Source organism: Ursus americanus, chromosome 9 (genome assembly GCF_024610735.1).
Source record: "Ursus americanus isolate L20-20 chromosome 9, mUrsAme1.1.p, whole genome shotgun sequence".
NCBI classification, from domain to species: domain Eukaryota; kingdom Metazoa; phylum Chordata; class Mammalia; order Carnivora; family Ursidae; genus Ursus; species Ursus americanus.
The window spans coordinates 42,893,199-42,913,470 of record NC_142135.1 but is presented as its reverse complement, the minus strand read 5'-3'; the positions used below and the strand labels follow the sequence as shown (position 1 = coordinate 42,913,470).

Sequence of the window (20,272 nt, the reverse complement as noted above, 5' to 3'; positions counted from 1 at the left end):
TCGAGCCTAATTTTTTATATTTATGGAGAAAAGAAAGGTGTGCTGTTTTCAGGGACAGAAGTGAATCGTTATAATGTTATTCTTCTCTATATTCATTTTCATTTCAGTGTGAACAAAACACGTTGCTCAATTCTCTATCCAACGGCAACTGCAATGGTGAGTTAGTGTAAAAAAAACCTCTAAGTGTCCTGACTTGAATGTAGACCAGAGGATAAGTCTTCTCTCCTTCTCCTGCCATTCTGCCTCCCTGTACTGTCCTCCTCATCTTCGTTCTCTCCGCTCCATCTCCTCTCCCTTCCCTGTTCTGCCCTTCTCCCCACTCCTCCTATTTCTACTTCTCTCTTCCTCCTCTGTCTTCTCTCTCCTCACTCACTCCTCCTTCTCCTCGCCCTTCCTCTTTTCCTCCTTCCCTTCGTCCTCCTCCTCCTTTTATCTTACCTCATGCTCTCTTTTACAAGTAAATTTAAGTAAAGATGTATAGACCTACACAGGATGAAGTGTAAAACTTTATTACAAGATATTAAAAATACTTATAACAAAAAAATACTTGCAACACTTAAGGAAATGGTATTTATAAATAAATGGAAGGAGATTACAATGTCCATTTGATTAGAATACTCAATATTGAAAAGGTGCCAGTTTTATTTATGTTGAATTGATTTGTAAATATAAATTTAATCCCTATTAAAATTCCAATAGGACATTTTAATGTCAATTGACAAGCTGATTCTAAATTTTGTATAGAAATTCAAAAGACAGAGAATAGGCCAAGACACTCTTGAAATATGTGAACAAGGGGGAGCGAATGTCTTCTTAACTGTCAAGATATAGTATAATGCTCTCATAATCAGTGCAGTATAGTATTGGTTCCAAGATAAATGAACAGATAAATAGGACAAAGTAGGGGGCCCAGAAGGGGAGAAAACTCTCACACATATTGGTGTTCGATTTGTGACAAAACTGACACTGCAGAGCAATGAGGAAAGGACAGTCTTACTAATATACAATGTTGAGAAAATCATGTGTCTACAATGAATGAAATTATTCATTGTAATTCACACACCATACCACCAAATCAGTACTGGGTGAATCGAAATCCTAAGAGTGGTAAACAAAATATAAAGTTAGAAGAGAATGTAGGAGAAAATGCACAAGAAATGCAAAGCATTAAGCATAGAGACAATGATCATTAAGTTTTACTAGATCATTATTAAGAGTTTTTGTTTAATGAAAGCTACCATATAAAGCATGAGAAGATAAGCCAGAGTGGGAGAAGATAGATATAATATATAACAAGAAAGGACTGTACTCCTCTACAAATCAAAGAATAAAAAAAGGGAGATGACCCAATAGAAATGGGTAAAAGACATGAGCAGGCATTTTCAAATTTACCAGTAAACATATGAGAATATGCTCACCTATTACAGTAGTTACTGGAGCAATGCAAATTATATATATATATATATATATATTGCTGCAGTACTGTGTGTGTGTGTATGTGTGTGTGTGTGTATAATTGGTAAAGATTTCAAAGTCTGACAATGCCAAAGGTTAGTGAGAATGTAGGACAAGAAGTCTCCTACAATGCTGGTGGGGGTGTAAACTGTTACAACTACCTTGAAAAACAGTTTGGCAGAATTGTTTAAAGTTAAAGATATACATACCCTATGATCAACAATTCCACTCCTACTTATGCAACCTGCAGAAATGAGAGCTTGTGTATAGCGAATTATACAAACAAGAATATTCACAACAGTATTATTTGTAAAACTGTCCAAAGCTGAAAACAACTTATATTTCCAAAAAAGGTAGCAAATATACATGTAAATGATGGTATATTATGCTCTTGAGTTTTTATTTGATATATTTATTATTTGATATACTTCTACAATAAAGAAAATTGAAAAAGTCTTATATAAAACATAATAGGGCGAAAAAAAGCAAGACAAAAGAAAGCGTATTATAAAATTCCAAGTCCACTTACATAAACTTAGAAAATTCTGACATATTAATTTTTGTATTTCTAAAGACAAATAAAATAGGAATCTGTTAATATTTATGCCTGAAAACATTTACAAGATTGTTCATAGTAGCTTTCTTTATAATTCCCCCAAATCTGGAAACAACTGAAATAGCCATTACCAGTACAATGGATAAAGAATGTGTGGAATGTTTATATAAGAGGTAACATATTATAATACTTATTGTATTACTGTATAAAATATATTTTATAATAATTTTTATTATGTTAGTCACCATACAGTACATCCCAAGTTTATTCTTAATGAATATATCACATATAAAGTAAATGTTATATAAATACATGAATCAACGGCATTGACCCATATTGACATGGATGCAGCTCAGATGTCATTTTCTGGTCTTCTCTGACTTTTTGTGGCAAATTGACTTTCTCCTGCCTTATCCTCTCAAAGAACGCTTGCGTAACACTGGTATAGTACTGATTTAATGATCATTTCTTGAATGTCTTATTCTTCTGCTCACTGGAAACTTTTTAAGGGTGTCCTCACTTCTGCCTCACTAGACCAGGCCCCCTTTTCACAGAGCAGTGACTGATGGGCACCATCACCTTTGCTGGGTCCCTTCTGTCTGGCTCAGTAGTTAATCCTCTTCTACTAGAACTAGTAGAAAGAATGTTTCTTCCAGTATCCTCCTCCTCTCCCTCTTTTGACAGCCCTGGGTCCTCCCATCTCTCCTTCTTGTTCAGAAACACCATCTTCCTCTCCCCTCCCTGAACTTTAAATGCTAAGGATGTGTTTACTGTTCATGTTCTTGATTTTTTTCCTCCCATTTAATTACTAAAACCTATAACTCTTGGTCTTATTACCTTTATATTTTCACTTCCGTGACTGAGTCTGTCTTTAATCGTGTGCAAAATGAATTAGTCCTTTTTTTTTTTCTGCTATGAGACATTCTTGGTTCTAATCCATGGATAGAGAAATATCCAGTGTCCTATGCTCACTTCAGACAGAACTAGCAGATCAAGGCACTTCCTCCTACGAGCCAGGGTCGCCTGAGAATCTTCTCAGCCGGGGGCTGCAGGAAGCTACTGCAGATGGTGGGTGTTGACATGCAAGGTGAGATGTAATTGCCATCCTGGTTGTACTCTGTTTTGTGATGTAATGACAGATTAATCTTAAATCACCTGTACTTTAAAATCTGTCTTACGATTCATCATAAAGTTTCCTTTCTGTAGATCAAGTGCCCCCTCCTCCTCAGCAAAGCCCTTCCTTCTCTTCTTGAACTGCTTTCCCTTTTATTCCACATCATACCAGTCCTCTATCCAAGTCAGATAAGTCAGTTCATGGTCCCTGTATCTAAGTCAGTCATCCCTGGCTCTGAGCCTTTATTTGAATTCTCCCAAATAGAACCATCTCCTCGATCTGCCAATCCAAACCTTATACTGTCTTCAAGATTTCATAGAGAAGTAAAGTAAATTGAAGGACACACTGCCTGGCAATCCCATTAGGCAGAAAAAGAAGTCAACCAGACCCATGCAGGGGAACATGCTGTCAGCACAGCCTGAAATTCAGTATCTTCAGCTGTGAAATGGAGATCATAGTAATAGAAAAGCAGAGATACCACATGCTTCACTCAGTCACATAATGTCTTATATGGTTATAGGGTGGTTCTTTTTCTGCAAATTTTCCTTCTAATTAGATTTTTAAGGCAAGAAATACATTTTGAATTTTCACCACATTATCCTTCATTGTCCAATGAACACTTGGTCACTGAGTGAAAATTATAATGATAGATGATATTTGTACAGCACTTGACAGTTTTCAAAAGACATTCTTCTTGATAACTCTGAAATAGGTATTAAGTAAATACTATACTTCCATTTTCAAACAGGTGATAGGATACTCTTCATTTTACTGATGAAGAAGATGGGGCCCATAGGGGATGACTAACTTGCTCTGAATCATGCAGTTAGTTAGGAACAGAGGCAGGACTCAGGTCCCTGTTGCAGGTGGGCAGGCATAGGAAGGGATACTCAGAGCTGGGACAGGAGAGCCTGGTCTGAAAGCAGTCTGCAGGGAGACAAGCACTGTGAATCCCTCTACTTTGGTCACAAGGCTAAGAAAATGGAGGGAGAGGATGAACTTGAAAGAGATTTCAACATGTCATGAACACAGCTGGCTCTGTTTGGGTGTTGGAGGAGGGGAGAGGGCACAACAAAAAATGATTCTGAAGCTTTGAACTTCTCATACTGGGATGACGTGGAACATGGGGGGAAGGAAAAGGGAAGATAAGTTTACTTTGGAGGATGGTGAATATAAGATGCTGGGAGGTCATACAAGAGACATCCAGCGGGTTTGGGGGGAACACCAAAGAGATCTGCAAGTAACTAAATCAAAGGGAGACATAGCTGAGTAAGGGAATAGGAAACAGAGAAGAGAATAAAAAAATCCATCCCCCCATAATAATTTTCACAGAAGGGGAAGATTTATAGTTGAGCACATGATTGATAATCAAAATATGTGAAACAAGCTATATAAATGATAAGATCACAGTCATCATATTTATCTGAATGAAAACAAAAATTACTCAAATGTGAAGAAATCTTCCATTATCATGTGGAGGTTTGTGTCCCCAAGACATTGTAGTCACGTTATGCCATTCCCAAGAGGCACTCCTGTGCATGTCTCTCTTAGGGTTCTGGTTTGCCAGCTGTACCTTCACTTCCTTCTCACCTGCTTAACTTCTACTTATCCTCCAGATCTCCGCTCACATGTTCTGTTCTTCTCTTCTTTCCTGCATTAATTGTTTCATGTCCTGTTCCCTCAGCAAATGTTTCTTGTATTTACTGAACATCTACTAAGTCCTGGGCACCATGACAGGGGCTACGTGTTCAAGGCTGAAGAAAGCAGGCGTGATTTCTGCTATCACAGATCCTAAAACTTGTCTAAAACAAGTTCCCTGCAGTCACCTCCACTCCCCATTCCCCAAACCAGCAACCCAGCTATATTGGTTTCCTATTGCTGCTGTAACAAATTACCACAGGCTTAGTGGCTTAAAACAACACACATATATTATCTTTAGAGGACAAAGGCTGAAATGAATCCAACAGGAGAAAATCAAAGTTTTGGCAGGGTTATATTCTTCTGGAGGCTCTAGAGGAAAGTCCATTTATTTCCTTTCTCTTCCCAACTTCTAGAAGCCATCTGCATTCTTTGACTCCTGGCCCCTTCCTCCTTCAAACCAGCTTCGTGGGGGCATCATCAAATTTCTCTTTGACCCCTTCGTCCACCACCACATCTTCTCTGATTCCCACCCTCCCACCTTCCTGTCATAAGGACCCTTGTGATTACATGGGACCCCCTGGATAATCTAAGATAACATCTCTATGTTAAGGTCCTTAACTTAAATCCACAGAATTCTTTTTGCCATAATACAACCTATTTACGGTCTGGGCATTAAGATGTGGACATCTTTGGGGGCCATTATTCTGTCCCCCACACCAGGTCATTCCTATATCTCCTTAGCACTTTGTGCCTAATTTTTCCAGCCTTCAGAATATTTCAAATTACTAGTTCAATCAGCTGATTTGCTGGCTTGGTTGTGAGTCCAATGAGGGCAGAGAACATCATCTCTCTTGTTTACCATTCTACTTGCCTTACTTAGGACAGCACTCAGAGCCCCAACTATGTCTGTATTGACTGACTGCTTGAATGAATGAATGAACAAATGAGATGCTTGATAATATGTGCACATGTTTTCCAAAGAGAATGTTGTGGTTTTTTTACATATTTCATAGTTCCTTGTTTTCTTGAGAAATTAGAGATGTAAATCTGCTTCTCAATAGTTAATTGATATCAACAGAAAATTCCTTCTCCTAAAAAATTATGGGTGACTCACAGACTGTCAAGAACCTTTTGAAGTATATGAAAAGCACTCCTAAATTATGCAACTATGAATACTTTTTAATTAAAGGAGTTAATGAATATTCTACAGGAAAGAGCTGGCTTCCACAGTCTGGAGTTAATTGCCCACCCACACCTGATGGTTAATTTCTTTCTGAAATGTTGTTTTTTGTAGATAAAGCCCATCATTTACCACATCCCACATGGGTATAGATTAGTTGTCTCCTTTGCACATGCTCCAAGCTTACCTCATTTTGCTTAAGGCAGGATATTAGCTGTGAATTCACTTTACTCTTTTCTACGATGATGTGATTTTTATTGCACCGGTTGATTTACTTAGAAGCTTAGAACACAAGGTTATAGCCATAAAATCAGTACAATGGCAGAACTGAGAGGGTGCTGTGTAAAAGAAAACATCACTTATTTGTGGAAAGATTTCAGAAGTGTCCATTGTATTTAAATTTTCATTTGAGTGAATTGGTAACTTTACCACTTAAGATGTCTTTTTTATTTGGAAGAGGCATCATGAATTGCTTCTCTTAAAATAGCTTACTTAAATTATTATCTACAACTACATGGCACAATTCTCTTATTTTATTTTGTTTCATTTTGAATGGCCTGAAAATATGCCCTATTTTGATGAAAGGAAAGAGGAAACTGGGTATAAAAATGAAAGACAAAGCAAGCATATTGAGACAATAGAAGGAAAATTTTTGTACTGCTATTGATAAAACGCAAACATTTTTATACTTAACAGCCTATCACCACTTAAATTATGAAATAACTATAGGAAAATATAGAGAATGACAGGTGCAATTTACAAGTGAAGTAAGTGTGATAGGTTAGGGAAGAAGAAATACTTGTTTCTTAAAGAATTTTCTGTACCTTTTACCACCATTTTCTGGTCATTTAGATCCAATACTCAGTCCCTCTAAATATCTAAATAGATTGTTTTTTCACAGTAGTATTGAGATCAGATTGACAGGTATGTTTCTTGTGAACTAGCTAGTGGCCTTCTGAAGCAGTGAGTTGATAAAAATTCTAAGATCTTTGAACTCAGTGGAAAAAGTACCGTGATTGATTAGCCATGTCTGTCTGGCTAAGGAATGTGGATGATAGAACTCATGCCATGTAGTAATAGTTATAGATTATGATTTATGTGGCTTCTTTCAGGAAAAGCAAGGCATTGACATTTTTTGGACATTTCTCAATACAATGATTGCTAATATTTTTTCCGATTATAATTACTTTTTTCAAGCCTCTTTGTAGAGAGTACCAACGACAATTAAGTTTTCTAGTAAAGAATGAGTCTTAAAAATCTCAGAAAAATTCATTTTTTTTAATTTTTAATTTTTGGGATTAAATATTAATGATATTTTTTCAACAGAATTTTTTGAACTAAGAATTTAAATTGTAGCTTATTTTGAAATATATACTATTTTGTAAAAGATGTATGGCATTTGTTAAGAATGGTGCTGTATAAATGGATGGAAAATGGGCTATCGAAATTTTGATATCAAATTGTGTCATTGTCGTTTTAAGATTTCTTGCTAAAGATGGCAGTGGTTTAAGAAATGTATTTAGTCAAAGCCATTGGGTTTTTTAAAAATTATTGATTGTATTTCTTAATTTAACAAGAATCTCTACCTTTAAACAGTGATGCGCTAGTAAATCTTTAACAAGCAACTCTTGGAACAGGGGGCAATGAGGTAAGTTAGTGGAAAAGTACTGATGTGTAGTATTTGCCCATTTCCATGGTGTAAATATTTCTACCATGACTGATTCCAAACTACCAACATGCTGTCCCTAATCATGGAATTGAGGAGATAGGTACACATTGACATATTGAAGAGATGTCAAAGGAGCTGGTATGAGCTGGCTCCGCCCCACTACAGCCTTTAAGGAAATCACATAATTTTTTTTTTTTTTTTTTTGGCCTGGCCAGAGGCTTTTTTTTTCTTTTAAGATTTTATTTATTTATTTAACAGAGAGCGAGACAGCCAGCGAGAGAGGGAACACAAGCAGGGGGAGTGGGAGAGAAAGAAGCAGGCTCCCAGCGGAAGAGCCAGAAGTGGGGCTCAATCCCAGAGCTCTGGGATCACGCCCTGAGCCGAAGGCAGACGCTTAACGACTGAGCCACTCAGGCGCCCCACATAAATTTTATTTTCTAAGACAGATATACTCAAAAGTATCTGCATAGGAACCATTTAAATATTGAATTCCACGGTACATTGCAAACATTAGTCTTACTAAAACTTTTCATATCTACCTTCGTAAGAAAATATCTCATCTAGTGTATATATTTTATATTTGTATATCTGAATTATCGAACATTTGGAAGAAAGCTTATCTGATAATTTAATTGTTAGAAGGAAATTTTTATCCTCTGGAAATTCAGTAAAATGTTCAAATTGGATAAAAGTGTGCTTATGAATCTTAAAAAATATTCAAGGAAATACATGTCATGGATCAAATAATGAGCCAAATGTCTTAGCAACTCTTTTAATATTAATCTAGTAATTCTGTCTCTGTAACTCTGAGCAAAATGAAATAACACTATATGTACACCAGTTATTATAGTGCCAACATATGCGTGTGTGTGTGTGTCTATTTATGGGACTAGGAGATAGAAGGAATAAATGTCAATCAACATGCCACTATTTACCTTTGCTTCAGATATGTATTTTTCTTTTTCCTGTGCTCTTACAGGAAATCCCTTACTATCTCTGATAACAAGCAGGGCACGTTATATCTGAGGATATAAATAAGAGCATTAGTAGAGGTAGGTCCTATGTTTAATTAAGCAAATGGCGAATGATAATGATTACTACTGAGCAGTCCATGGATGAGCTAAGTTATTACCTTCAATTTCGTTTAAAGTTCTAATTTGCTGTTTTAGGCTAATGGAAGCATAGCCTGAACCTACACTTACTTCTTAGCCCTCCTTTCTATGAGAGAAGCAGGAAAACAGAAGGCACCCCTGGAGTGCCTGGCACACAGTAGGTCCTCAGTATATGCTGGCTGACTGGGAGAAGGAGGAGCTTGGAATCTCAAACTATCCTTAGTGTTCAATTACAGCTGTCTGTATGGCATACTCACAGTGCATCATTTCTACTTTTTGGAATCATACACATCCTACGAGTCTACGTTTGCACGAAGCCTTGAGTGATCACTCCAGAGACTTCTCCTTGTAAATTCCCGTTCGTCTTCATTTATCATGTCATGTACATACCAGTGCTATTCTTGGCATTCAAGGATGAGCTCCTCGAAGAAAGGGGTAGTATTTTGCTTACATTTGTATCCCCTGCTACAATGTTGAAACCTCGAAGTTGGAACTAGGGTTGAGCAACTATGTTCAAAAATATTCCCTGAAGGCGTACCTGCTCTATAGTTATTATTTCAAATGATAAATGTAAATATAGATCAAAAGGTGAAATTTGGAAGCAAATGCTCTACTTGAATACCATTTTTCAAATACATTAAAATTACTCTGTAGCAGTTCTCTTTGTGCTAACAGTTACTGCTATAACTAAATGTTCAGTATGTATTCTGTATTTTCCACTTCTTTTTACCTTTAAGCAGCAGGTTTAAAAAATACATAATTTCCCTTACACTTCCCTCCGGTGCTAACTGAGAAACAACGATATTCCCACATTTTTGTAGCCATTATAGAGGAAAATCATGGGTATTTTAAATATCTACACTATTCCAGTTAAGAATTTATTTCTTCAGAGAATTTCATAATCATTAATGATTTGGAGTTTATATGACAGATTTTGCCTATTAACAGTGGAGGAATCTTACCTTACATGGTCTGTTCTGAGAGCCATATCACTCCTTAGAGGGACTTCGGACATGGCCTGTCATTCTTTAGAAAGAAGTCATTTCACTTGAGGGAACTGTGGCCATGAAGACATCAGCAAATAAGAGGTCATGATCCATGATGTCCTGAGTAAATGTTTCCCCCTTGGGTACATTCAGAGGCAGATTTACTGTGAACCAAATAAAGCTTAGTTTTTAGAGTCTCTCACACAGATCCCTTCCAAGGCCAATAGACAAGCCCCTGCAATGAATCTTTTCCTTAAAATGTGACCGCCAAACTATATAAGCTCAGACACCACAAAGCAGGGCTCTACCTCTGGGCATTCCCATGAAGCAAATGATGTGATTGTGTGGAAAGAGTGCTATTCAGAATGCCTGGAGGTCTCGATTCTAGCCTGTCTTTGGCACAGACTTGCCACTATTCTTTCAAAATCCTTTAAAATGATTGCTGAGTTTCAGTCTGTCTCCCTGTGAAATGAGACGTAATTAACCCATCCCATCTTCCTCTCTGAGTTCTGTCATAATTACCTGAAATCATGTCTGAATAATTAAAAGTTAAAGAGTTCAGAAGTAATCTGTAATTAAGTGAAAAATATAAAAATGGAAGTGTTTGGAATCAGTCTTCTTACACGGGAGGCCACTGTTACCTTTCCACATTCAACACAGTCAGCAGCAGAAATTTCTAAGAATCTCCCTAACTCGAGTCTGTTTCTCCTGCAGAGGAAGCTTCCCAGCCATGCCCAAATGAGAAGTGCTTTTTAATCCTGGATTGCAGTGGAGTGACTTTTTTTGACTATTCTGGAGTCTCCATGCTTGTTGAGGTATTTGCATAGCTTGTGTTTGGACTGATTCTTTCCCTTTTCTGTAGTAGCAGGGGTTTTCACCAGCTACTCTCTCAGCCCTGGGGTCTTGATGCCCCTTGTTTCAATACTCGTCTCACCCATTCTCCCCAAAGGACATAGAACTTGACCCTTCCCACTGCCATAGAGTTGTCTTCAGGAGATCCTGTCAAGCTTCTGGTGTGTGTATGTGTGGGGGCGCGGTGGGGGTAGTCACATCAGGTAGTCAGAGAGAACAGAACACAGGGTTGAGATGTAGTGAGCATAGTGCCTGCTGGGCAGTCAGCTCACAGGCTTCTAGAAAGAAAAGTCCCCTCCATGAGAAAGTGGCCCTGGTGATGGCAGGATGTTTTCTCTTGCCCTCATGGATGGGTGTAGTCTCACCAGATACCATATCTGACCTCTCAGGCAGTCCCCAGTGCAGGGGCTTTTCTCCATTCTATCTGATGGTGGTGCTTACTTCTCTACCCCATAATCTTCGTGGTGTCTCCATGGTCCTGGTGTGCAAAAAATAAAACTGCTTATTTCCTTAAAATGAACATGGCTCACAGGACGTTTCCACAGAAAGACAAACACCTAATTTTTCCAATTCAAGGAAAACTCAGACACTTCTGGAATTTTTTTCCTCCACTTACTTTTTAAAGATTTTGTTTATTTATTTGTCAGAGAGAGAGAGAGCATGAGCAGGGGGAGTGGCAGGCAGAGGGGGAAGCAGACTCCTAGCTGGGCAATGAGCCCGATGCAGGACTCAATCCCAGGACTCTGGGATCATGACCTGAGCCAAGGGCAGACGCTTAACTGACTGAGCCACCCAGGTGTCCCTTTTTTTTTTTTTTTTTTTTTTTTTAGTAAATACTGTGTCAACAGGGAAGTTACCTCCTTTCTTCATTTGCTCTCTCCCTTAGTGTCTCAAATTTGTTGGGCAAGGGTCTTGAGGATGGAGCAACATCTGTTTTTCAACTGTCCTTTGTCCTGCACCAGCTTCTGCTGCATGGAGCTCAGCTTGCCTGTCTCTGGGTGTCTGCCCCCCGGGGGTTCTCTACCCTCGCCTCATAGTCTCCCCCATGGGTAGCTTTGTATTCTGCCAAAAACTTAAAAATCCTGTGAAAATTTCTGGGGCTCTTTCTCTGCTTATCTCTCTCTTTTCCATTTCTCTTCCCCACAGATTTCACCCGCCTAATCCTTCCAGAACTCTACTTCCGTCTGCTCAGCTCAGTGAAGCTCTTGCATTTTACTCAGGCACCCATCACGCTCTGGCCCAGAAGCTGCTTTGTGCCGGCAGCTGAGCTCGTAGAGAGCTCGTCTCATCTGTCTTCTTCCTCTCAGGGAGTTCAGTCCTGTGCTCCTTCTTCCCACTGAAAACAGTTGTTCATATATTTGTGTTCGGTTGTCTACTTATTCATGGAGGATGGGAGAGTGTTGTGTTAGTTACTCATTAGGGCGAGATGCAGAAATTGGAAATAGAATTTTAAAGAGTTAAGATCAGTAGTTTCTAGAAGGTTTCACATTATGCGTGTTGGTTGTTTTCTGTGCTGTTGCATAACTGTGCCTCTACTCATTTATAAATATAAATTTGAAATGTCCGAACTTCCAAATTCAAGAAAGTGCAAAAGTAAAAACAAAAACAAAAACAAGAAACACAGTGCAAAGGTCAACTTCAGTATCGCTTTCCTATGAAGATAAGGGTAAGAAGATGGGGAGGAGAATGCTTAGTGTGTGACACTAGTGGGTGTCGTTCCAGTGCTGCCCCACTAGAACGGATGAGGTGTGAGGCGTGGGGGAAATCATTCACCCTCCTGGATCGCCGTTTATTCACCTCGTAAAAGCGAGGGGATGATTTTGTTTTAGTAGGAGCTGATATTTAGAAAGCAAATTATGCAAAAACGGTTGTTTTAGATATCCTAGACTTAAATCTAGTGGCTATTTTTGGTATGTGACCCCTTTTTTCCATATAATATGCTTTTGTTTTCTTGTTGTTCACTATAAAAACTTTGCACAATTTGGCATAGTTCAACCTGAGTATGTCATGTTTTCTTGCATCCAAATCTGGACTGTAGACAGATAGTTCTTGACTGGAGGGCTCCTTGTGTTCGGCCTTTCTATTTCCTCTGCGTCACCAGGGTCTTCAGGGGATGTGCCGAAGGAAGGCTCACCTGGGGTGCTCATCGACAATGCACTCTTCAGGGTCCTAGTTTTGGTCCAGGAATCTTTACCGCAGGTGATTCTGAGGCAAGTGGTCCAGGATCATATTCTGAGAAACACTAGATTTAGGATTGTTTCTTTACTGGGAAAGACCAGGATGTACAGCTTTTGTGTAATTGTATTTTAAATTTATTTTGAATTTGCTCAAATGTCCCTCTCTCTAGATACTGCAGATCAGGATTAGAGTTAGTAAATAGGAGGACATGGTTACCTATTCCCACCAAGCTTAGGATCTAAAGTTGAAAATTCAAAGGAATCCAAATAATTCAGGTACTAGGCATGTCGAGAAAGAGGTTTTTTTGGTTTTTGTTTTTTTCATTCATCTTCACAGTTTTAAAATACTACACAATGGGGTGCCTGGGCGGCTCAGTCATTAAGCGTCTGCCTTCGGCTCAGGGTGTGATCCCAGAGTCCTGGGATCGAGCCCCTCATCCGGCTCCCTGCTCCCCTGGGAGCCTGCTTCTTCCTCTCCCACTCCCCCTGCTTGTGTTCCTTCTCTTGCTGGCTGTCTCTCTCTCTGTCAAATAAATAAATAAAATCTTAAAAAAAAAAATACTACACAATGGAATTATGGGATAAATCAACCGATGCATTTTGTTTTTAGATTAGCAAAACAGAACATTTGCTCTTGGCCTGATGTTTCCTATCTGTATGTAGGACACCAGCAGTTTTGTGTCAGTTTGCCCTTTTCAGTTTCCTTGTTACTATTTGGTTTATTTCATCATGGTTACAGTAAATTATGATGTATGTTAAGAACACTGGCTTTAAAGATAGATAAATCCCGGGTCCTAATATTAGCCACATAACTAGTTCCATGATGTGGGCTTACATATTTGCTTTTCTGTAAGCTTAAAGTAGACATACCCACTTCATCAAATGGTGAAGCTTTGACAGAACAAAGTTTCTAGAAGTTAGTAAAAACTCAACAATTCTAGCTTTTGTTATTTGTTTTCATTTTGCAAATGTCATTTCTTAAAATGCAAATATCATTGTGATTGATATTATTGTTTAGTTTCAGCCCCTGAAAGAGGGTCCAGAGTAAAGAACCACAGAGTCTCTTGAGTCCTGCTTGTCTTCTTGCTTCCTAACATTCCTGGATTATTTCCGTAGTCACTGTGGTGCTGGGAATATTCCCCCATGAGTTATAGGTTGAAGGAAATGGAATGATTTCTATTTATTCTTCTGCTTAGGACACTGGGAAGGTCAGTGAACTGGAGATTAGGTTTATCAACATCAATAAACCACCTGTAGCAATGTTTTGAGCTTGAGAAAAAGTCAAACACTGACCAGTCACCTTGAATTAATCCTTTTAACTTTATAAAAACAGGAGCCGTTTACCTTGGCAGAGTTTCAGTCCGTGTATTGTTCGTTTGTTTGCTTGTTTATTCCTGCTCAGAGTGGCACATCTCCCATTATTCTGCAGTTCTTCTAACGTATAACTGCTTACTCAGAAACAACATAAGGGAAAAATTTTGAATTTATCGTGCATACTCTGAGAATGTGTTGTAAATGCTTTCTATATTTTATATGTAAGATATTTCTCTATTACATAACCAAATCCGTCCTACGGTTGCTAAAACTTCTCAATTTATTTTCACTGAGTTTCATGGGTTGACTTTTTTCTGGGTGAATTTAAAATCCGAGCCTTCAATAAGTTGTTCCTCTGTGGTGTTTATTAGGACGTGAATGAGGCAAGACTCTAAAATACGCCAAGCACGTTAGTTAGGATCTCTCATCTTGATGGACCTTTAAGAATGGAAGTTGGACAATCAAACTGGGCTTCGATTATTTTAGTTCTCAGCTTACCATCCATGGATGGGCTTTGAGAGTCCATGAATAGGCACAACTTGTCGTAAAATATTAAACTAAGCAGTAGGTCGGCAGTTTTCATCACTTTTATAAATGGATCCTTGACTTCCAGTAAAAGAAGTTTGAGAACAGCTTTCTATCATTCTTACAGGGAAGGAATTGTGGTGTTTTAACTTCCATTAAATGAAATTTCATTTATTAAACGAGCATATAAGCAGCCAGACTTAGTTGCAGGAAAGGTAAATACCCTCCTGCTGCATTAATGGTTGGCTGAGGCAGTCTTTTACAAGTTTGCCAGGGTGCGCTCGACTGTGTACCAATACCTCCCTCTGCTGGTGTGATATCGTAAACATTGGCTTTTTGTTGTTTTAACTTAGTAATGCTCCTTTCTTAAGCCCAACTTTTTCTTTCCTGCCTGCTCTCCTGAATTAATTACGGGTATGCTATTTTCATTCCTCCAGGTTTACAATGACTGTAGGAGCAGGAGTGTGGATGTATCATTGGCGCATTGCGCAGGTAAGGGAGGACTCCTGGCCAACATTGAACGTGACCCTTCTGCCGCTCCAGCTAGCCTTACATTACTTGTGTTTTCTTGTAGCTTCCTTGATAAAAGCAATGAAGTACTGTGGAAACCCAGACTCAGAGAAACCAGTTTCTTTTGACTCAGTATCTGCTGCACTAAGTAACATCTATTCAAATAAGGTGAGCCATGCAAGTTGGCATGCAGGAGTTATAAGAAAAATTAGAATGTAGAATCAAGGGCTTTGCATTTTTTTTGTATTAGCGTATTACCTCACTGGTATTTGAAATCAACTACAATTTTCCCCCTCCCAGAGTCCTCTGCTACAGTACAGGAATGCTTCCATTCCTTACTTGGATCAGTTGTGAACATTGCTTAATAATTTGGGTCTTCTCGCGATACCACGGCTTAGAGGATTTGGGGATCACCTATTAAATGCAAACGCTTGCTTGTAAAATAAATGCTTCTTCCAGGATCTACTATCCTGGGAATTTGAATCCACCTCTGTCAAGTGCTAACCTTTATATTAGCCTTACATAGCTTTTTCTGCTCTGATGCCCTTGCCTCTAAGTTTATATTGCCGTCTTTGGAAATATTATTTGCAGAGCCCAGCACTCGCATGATATAAAGTGTCACCATTATCCTCCAAATACTGGGCTTTAGAGTTAGTCTTAGAGCTGTTCCTAGAGCTTTGATTTCCTGCAATTTTTCTTTGACTTTGGATCGTTTTGCTTTTCCTCATCCTTAGAACAGCATTTGGTGCTTCCCAGAGTCATCCCTATCATATTCAACCAGAACACTATTTACAAAATAATAAGAAGAATAACACAATAATTATTATTAATTATTTATTATTAATATTATTATTATTATATACCTAACATTTATCGACTGTTCCTCATATTGCAGAAATATCCTAAGAGCTTTACCTATATTAATTCATTAGACTTGCCACAACCTTATGAGGTAGTATTACTATTTAACCTATTTTTAGAAATGAGGAAACTAAGGCCCACAGAAGTTATACCATTTGTAAGTGGGAGAGCCGGTTTCAGAGTCAGCAGTCTGACCCTGGACTTGGAGCTTTAAACCACCATACTCCCATGCCTCACAGAATGTCTGTCTGCTTCATTTGACTGGACAGCTTGCATCAGTTCCTACTGTCCTTTGATTATAGTACCAATGTAAGAGCTGAACATGTGCTTATTTCTTCCTCTTCTATTCTAGAATTTGAGCAAACTCAGTGATCACAGTGAAGTCTGAGACCGTTTTGCTGCAGTTCAGCTCTTGCCGTTAGCAATTGCCCTGCAGAGGCCATACTCTGGCGTTTTGCACAACCTGTTTTGTTGTTGAGATCCTACAGAAGACCTCAACTATAAGGATGATGTGACTTAATAACCATGTAGCCGCTGGTCAAGATTCACCAGCAATTTTTCCTAATCTTTGTTAGTAAGCAGATTTACTTCGTAGGTTATTGTAGAGTTATTTTATAAAAATTGGTATGCATTTAGTTTTAGTGTACTGAAAGGTAAACATGAATTTATTTCCTTTGCCAAGGTATTTTGTGTTGTTTTATTTCTGTTTTGTTGTAAGTAAACTTGCAAAACTGAGAAACACTTTGTTGTAAGAGATTTAGAACATTTACAAGCCATTTGTAAAAATCCAGGATCATCTGTAACTAATACATAAAAGCAACTTAGCAAATGTGCCATGTTCTCCTCCAAAAAACAAAAGAGCCATCAAACATCAATAAGATTAAATGTTTCTTTATACAGTATGATATGAAACTCACAGAATTCAGTCAAACAAAAACAAATGACAAACTAGAAACCATTGTTCTTCATGTCCTTCCGTGAAAGGAAATCTTCAAGATTATTTTCAAGATAACCCGTGTTCCAGTGAAACCAAGTTCTTGATATTCGTCTGTTTTACTCTGAATATTGGAAATGCTTAGCCCTAAATTCTACATTCCAACTCCATAAAGTCTCTGTTTTTACCTTAGTTTTTGTTGGAGCCAGAGCATATGGAAGTTGCACATTTTAAATTTTGTAACAAATATGATGTTTAGAGGAGAAAATAAGTACCACCAATAGAATAGCTGTGTGCTATTCTAATATACAATGAACTCTAGTAGTTTGGGACTTTCCTGTTTCAGAGAGACAGTCAATATAATATAATGTATTTATCTCTCTATCCATTTAGGTAGATAGATAGGTGTCCATAGTATATTTTTCTTTTTCTTTTGCTAGAGTAGAACTTAGATATGTGATTATCTGTAAAACTATCAGTTGGATAATTCACAAGTACCATAGACCAGGGTGACCTGTATAAATTATTATTTTCATGCTTGTACATGTATTTTCAATTATGTACAATTACACAGAGTTTCATATTTTTATCAGGCAATTTGATACACTTATGATGAAATCTCATTTTCAAAGATAGGTCCGTTTCAGTTTGAAGGTATTGGAACTGTTCTTGAAATTACCAGTGTAACAAAAAGCCAAGTACTTTAAAGCGAATTTGAAAAGTAGGTTGAAAATAAAACTTAAAGACTGATGATCATTTGGGTATTTTTTGTGGGCATCTGTATGAGAATTTGCCTGCCCAAGATATAACGGTCCCTAGCAAATGTGTGGTGAACATTCACGTGGCCCTTAATTTTCACATTAAGTCATAGGTAGGACAGTGTAATAAAATGAAGGGGAATAATAAGGGTTTTCAATCTCATAACTTACCCCCCCCTTTTTAATTTTGGTTGACACAAGTGAAAAAGAAAAGTCTTTGTCTTAAAGGAAGGTTCAATCCTTTCATCACTGACTTGGATTGAAATGAGTGAGGACAACTTTCATTCTCATCAAATATTGTTTCAAGAAAAAGTGGAGGTAATAGTTGGAGGTAAAATTTCCTTAAAGAAAGGAATTTCACTCTGTTTTGTCCATTTAAATTATTCCAGTGGTGGATGGTGGCAACATTTACCATCTGGAATCCATTGATGTTGGCCCAAAAAGATAAGTCAAAGAAAGTTAAGAAAAGAAAATATATTTTGCTGTGTATAAATTGATATTTTGCTGTCCAACTTTGGCCAATAGCTAAATTCATGCACTGAGGGCATTTTGCAATTTGTTAGAGATTATGGGCCATGGATGACCTTAAAATCATTATAGTTAATCAGTGGATGCTTTGTTCTATTTTATTGTTAAGGGTGACACAGTATTGTCTGAGCAGGTGTATTTGAATGTGTTTCAGTGTTTAAAGTAGAAGTTTAATAGATAAAACTTTAAAGACGGGAACTTGAGTGTCAAATGTTTATGTTATTTTCAAAGTAAAGGAAGACCAAACCACGTGCCAGGTAGAGCTCTTTGTTCTGTCTTCTATGGTATACCAAAGTCACAATGACTGTTACCCTGGAAGAATTCCTTGGAATTAAGTTCTGAGAGTCCAAAGTTGAATATGAGTTTTGTACACACGAGATTCTAAAATACACATATTTATTTCAAAGCAAGCATTAACGAAGGAACTATAATATGGTCTTGATGCTAGAATGTTTCTAGTCATGCTAAATTATTTTTATGAGATCACCTTATTTTTATATATGATAAACTACTTCCATATTACTTATTATGGTAAAATAAAATTAGAAAAAATTAAAACTGACCTATAAGACTGTTAAGGACCTAATAGAGTGACATATATAAATTAAGCATAAAATATGAAACCAGGAAAAGACCATTAACATTACATTTATGCAAATTAAATGCCCTTAAATTTTACCATTTGTCTTTCATTTTAAAGGTTATTTGCCCCCGATTATATGATTCAAGTGTTATAAGGTCTAGCTTGAACTACTTTGCGGTAATTTATTTGACAGGTCTCTATTCTATAAATGCGTAATGTAATGAGGAAAGAGATCTTTCTTTTTTAATGAAAACATTAATGTGTTAATACCCTGTATGGATAATGTTTGACATTTAGTGGTTACCAAAATATATTAGTATGTTGTTGAACATACATATGCCTTAAAAATGCACGTTCTGTATTCTGTGGGATGATGATCTAATTCGATATAGCATATGCTCTTTGGCAGTGAGTTTGTTGCCAGATTTCAAATAGGGAGTTAAGAGATGCCTTCACAATCCAAAGATTTTTAGTTAAAAATCATGTAGTCTAATATGCCACATTTATTTTTTTATATTTTTCAATGCATTCAGTTATCTCTTTTATAATTCTTTGTACTAACTCAGCATGTAACAAGCAATTTACATGGAAATAAATTGAAATATGATAACTATTATGCTTGAATAGATTTGCGTCCATTATTTCAAAGTATTTACTCCCCTGCAAAGCAAATAATACATATTGCTTTCCTAGACTGACCAGGGTGTGTTGAAAATTCTTGGAAGTATCCATTATGCTTGGTAATTTGTTCTTACAAAGTATCAAGCTAGGGTGGTAAGATATTATCCCTTCATTTATGGACAGCTAATAATATTTAGGGCACTTTCTGCTGCGGGACAACATCTACACAAGCCTTTCATCAGGTTTCCATCCGTTACGTTCTAATTGTCGTTAAGGTGTCTGTACTCATTTTCTATTTGTTTGGGTTCTTCATTTATGTGTTGTTTGTCTTTCCAGAGTGTTTAGGCCATATTCTTCAGCATTTTAAAGGTTGCTGCTCCAAAGATCAGAAGCTAAGGTATGCTTCTAGGTGTTGGAAATACAGCAGTAAATAAAACAACAAAAATCCCTGTCCTCGTGGAGCTTACACTCTAACAAGGGAAAACAGGACGTAAATGGATAAATGTAAAATACACTTATTGTAAGTTAGATGATAATATGTGCTAATAATAAGAATAAAGCAAGGAAAGAGGATAGGAAGAATGGCAGAAAGTGGGTGTCCTAGACAAGGTGACAGGAACAGTGAGTAGTGGGAGTGTCTTAGTTTGTTCAGGCTACTGTAACAACATCACAGACCATGGGACTTTGACGATACACATTTCTCTCTTCCGGTTCTGTAGGCTGAGAAGATAAGGACGAAGGTGCAGGTTTTTTGTGAGCGCTCTTTTACTGGCTTGCAAATGACCACCTTCTTGCTGGGTCCTTGCACGTGGAGGGGGAGAGAACGCTCTCTGCTATCTCTTTGTATAAGGACACTAATCGTATCAGCTTAGGACTTCACTTTCCTGACCTCATTT

At 37.6% G+C, this 20,272-nt stretch overlaps 1 protein-coding gene across 1 annotated transcript in view; it reads left to right on the top strand.

Annotated features, from left to right (window-relative positions):
- The window catches only part of SLC26A7 (solute carrier family 26 member 7), a 111,608-nt gene extending 92,239 nt beyond the window's left edge, over positions 1–19,369 (top strand). The window contains exons 15-19 of the mRNA XM_045805987.2: positions 108–156; positions 10,428–10,528; positions 15,019–15,073; positions 15,156–15,259; positions 16,305–19,369. Coding sequence (XP_045661943.1) covers positions 108–156; positions 10,428–10,528; positions 15,019–15,073; positions 15,156–15,259; positions 16,305–16,340 — 345 coding nt within the window. The 3' untranslated portion in view covers positions 16,341–19,369. The remainder of the gene's footprint in view (positions 1–107; positions 157–10,427; positions 10,529–15,018; positions 15,074–15,155; positions 15,260–16,304) is intronic.
- Positions 19,370–20,272: the final 903 nt, after the last annotated feature.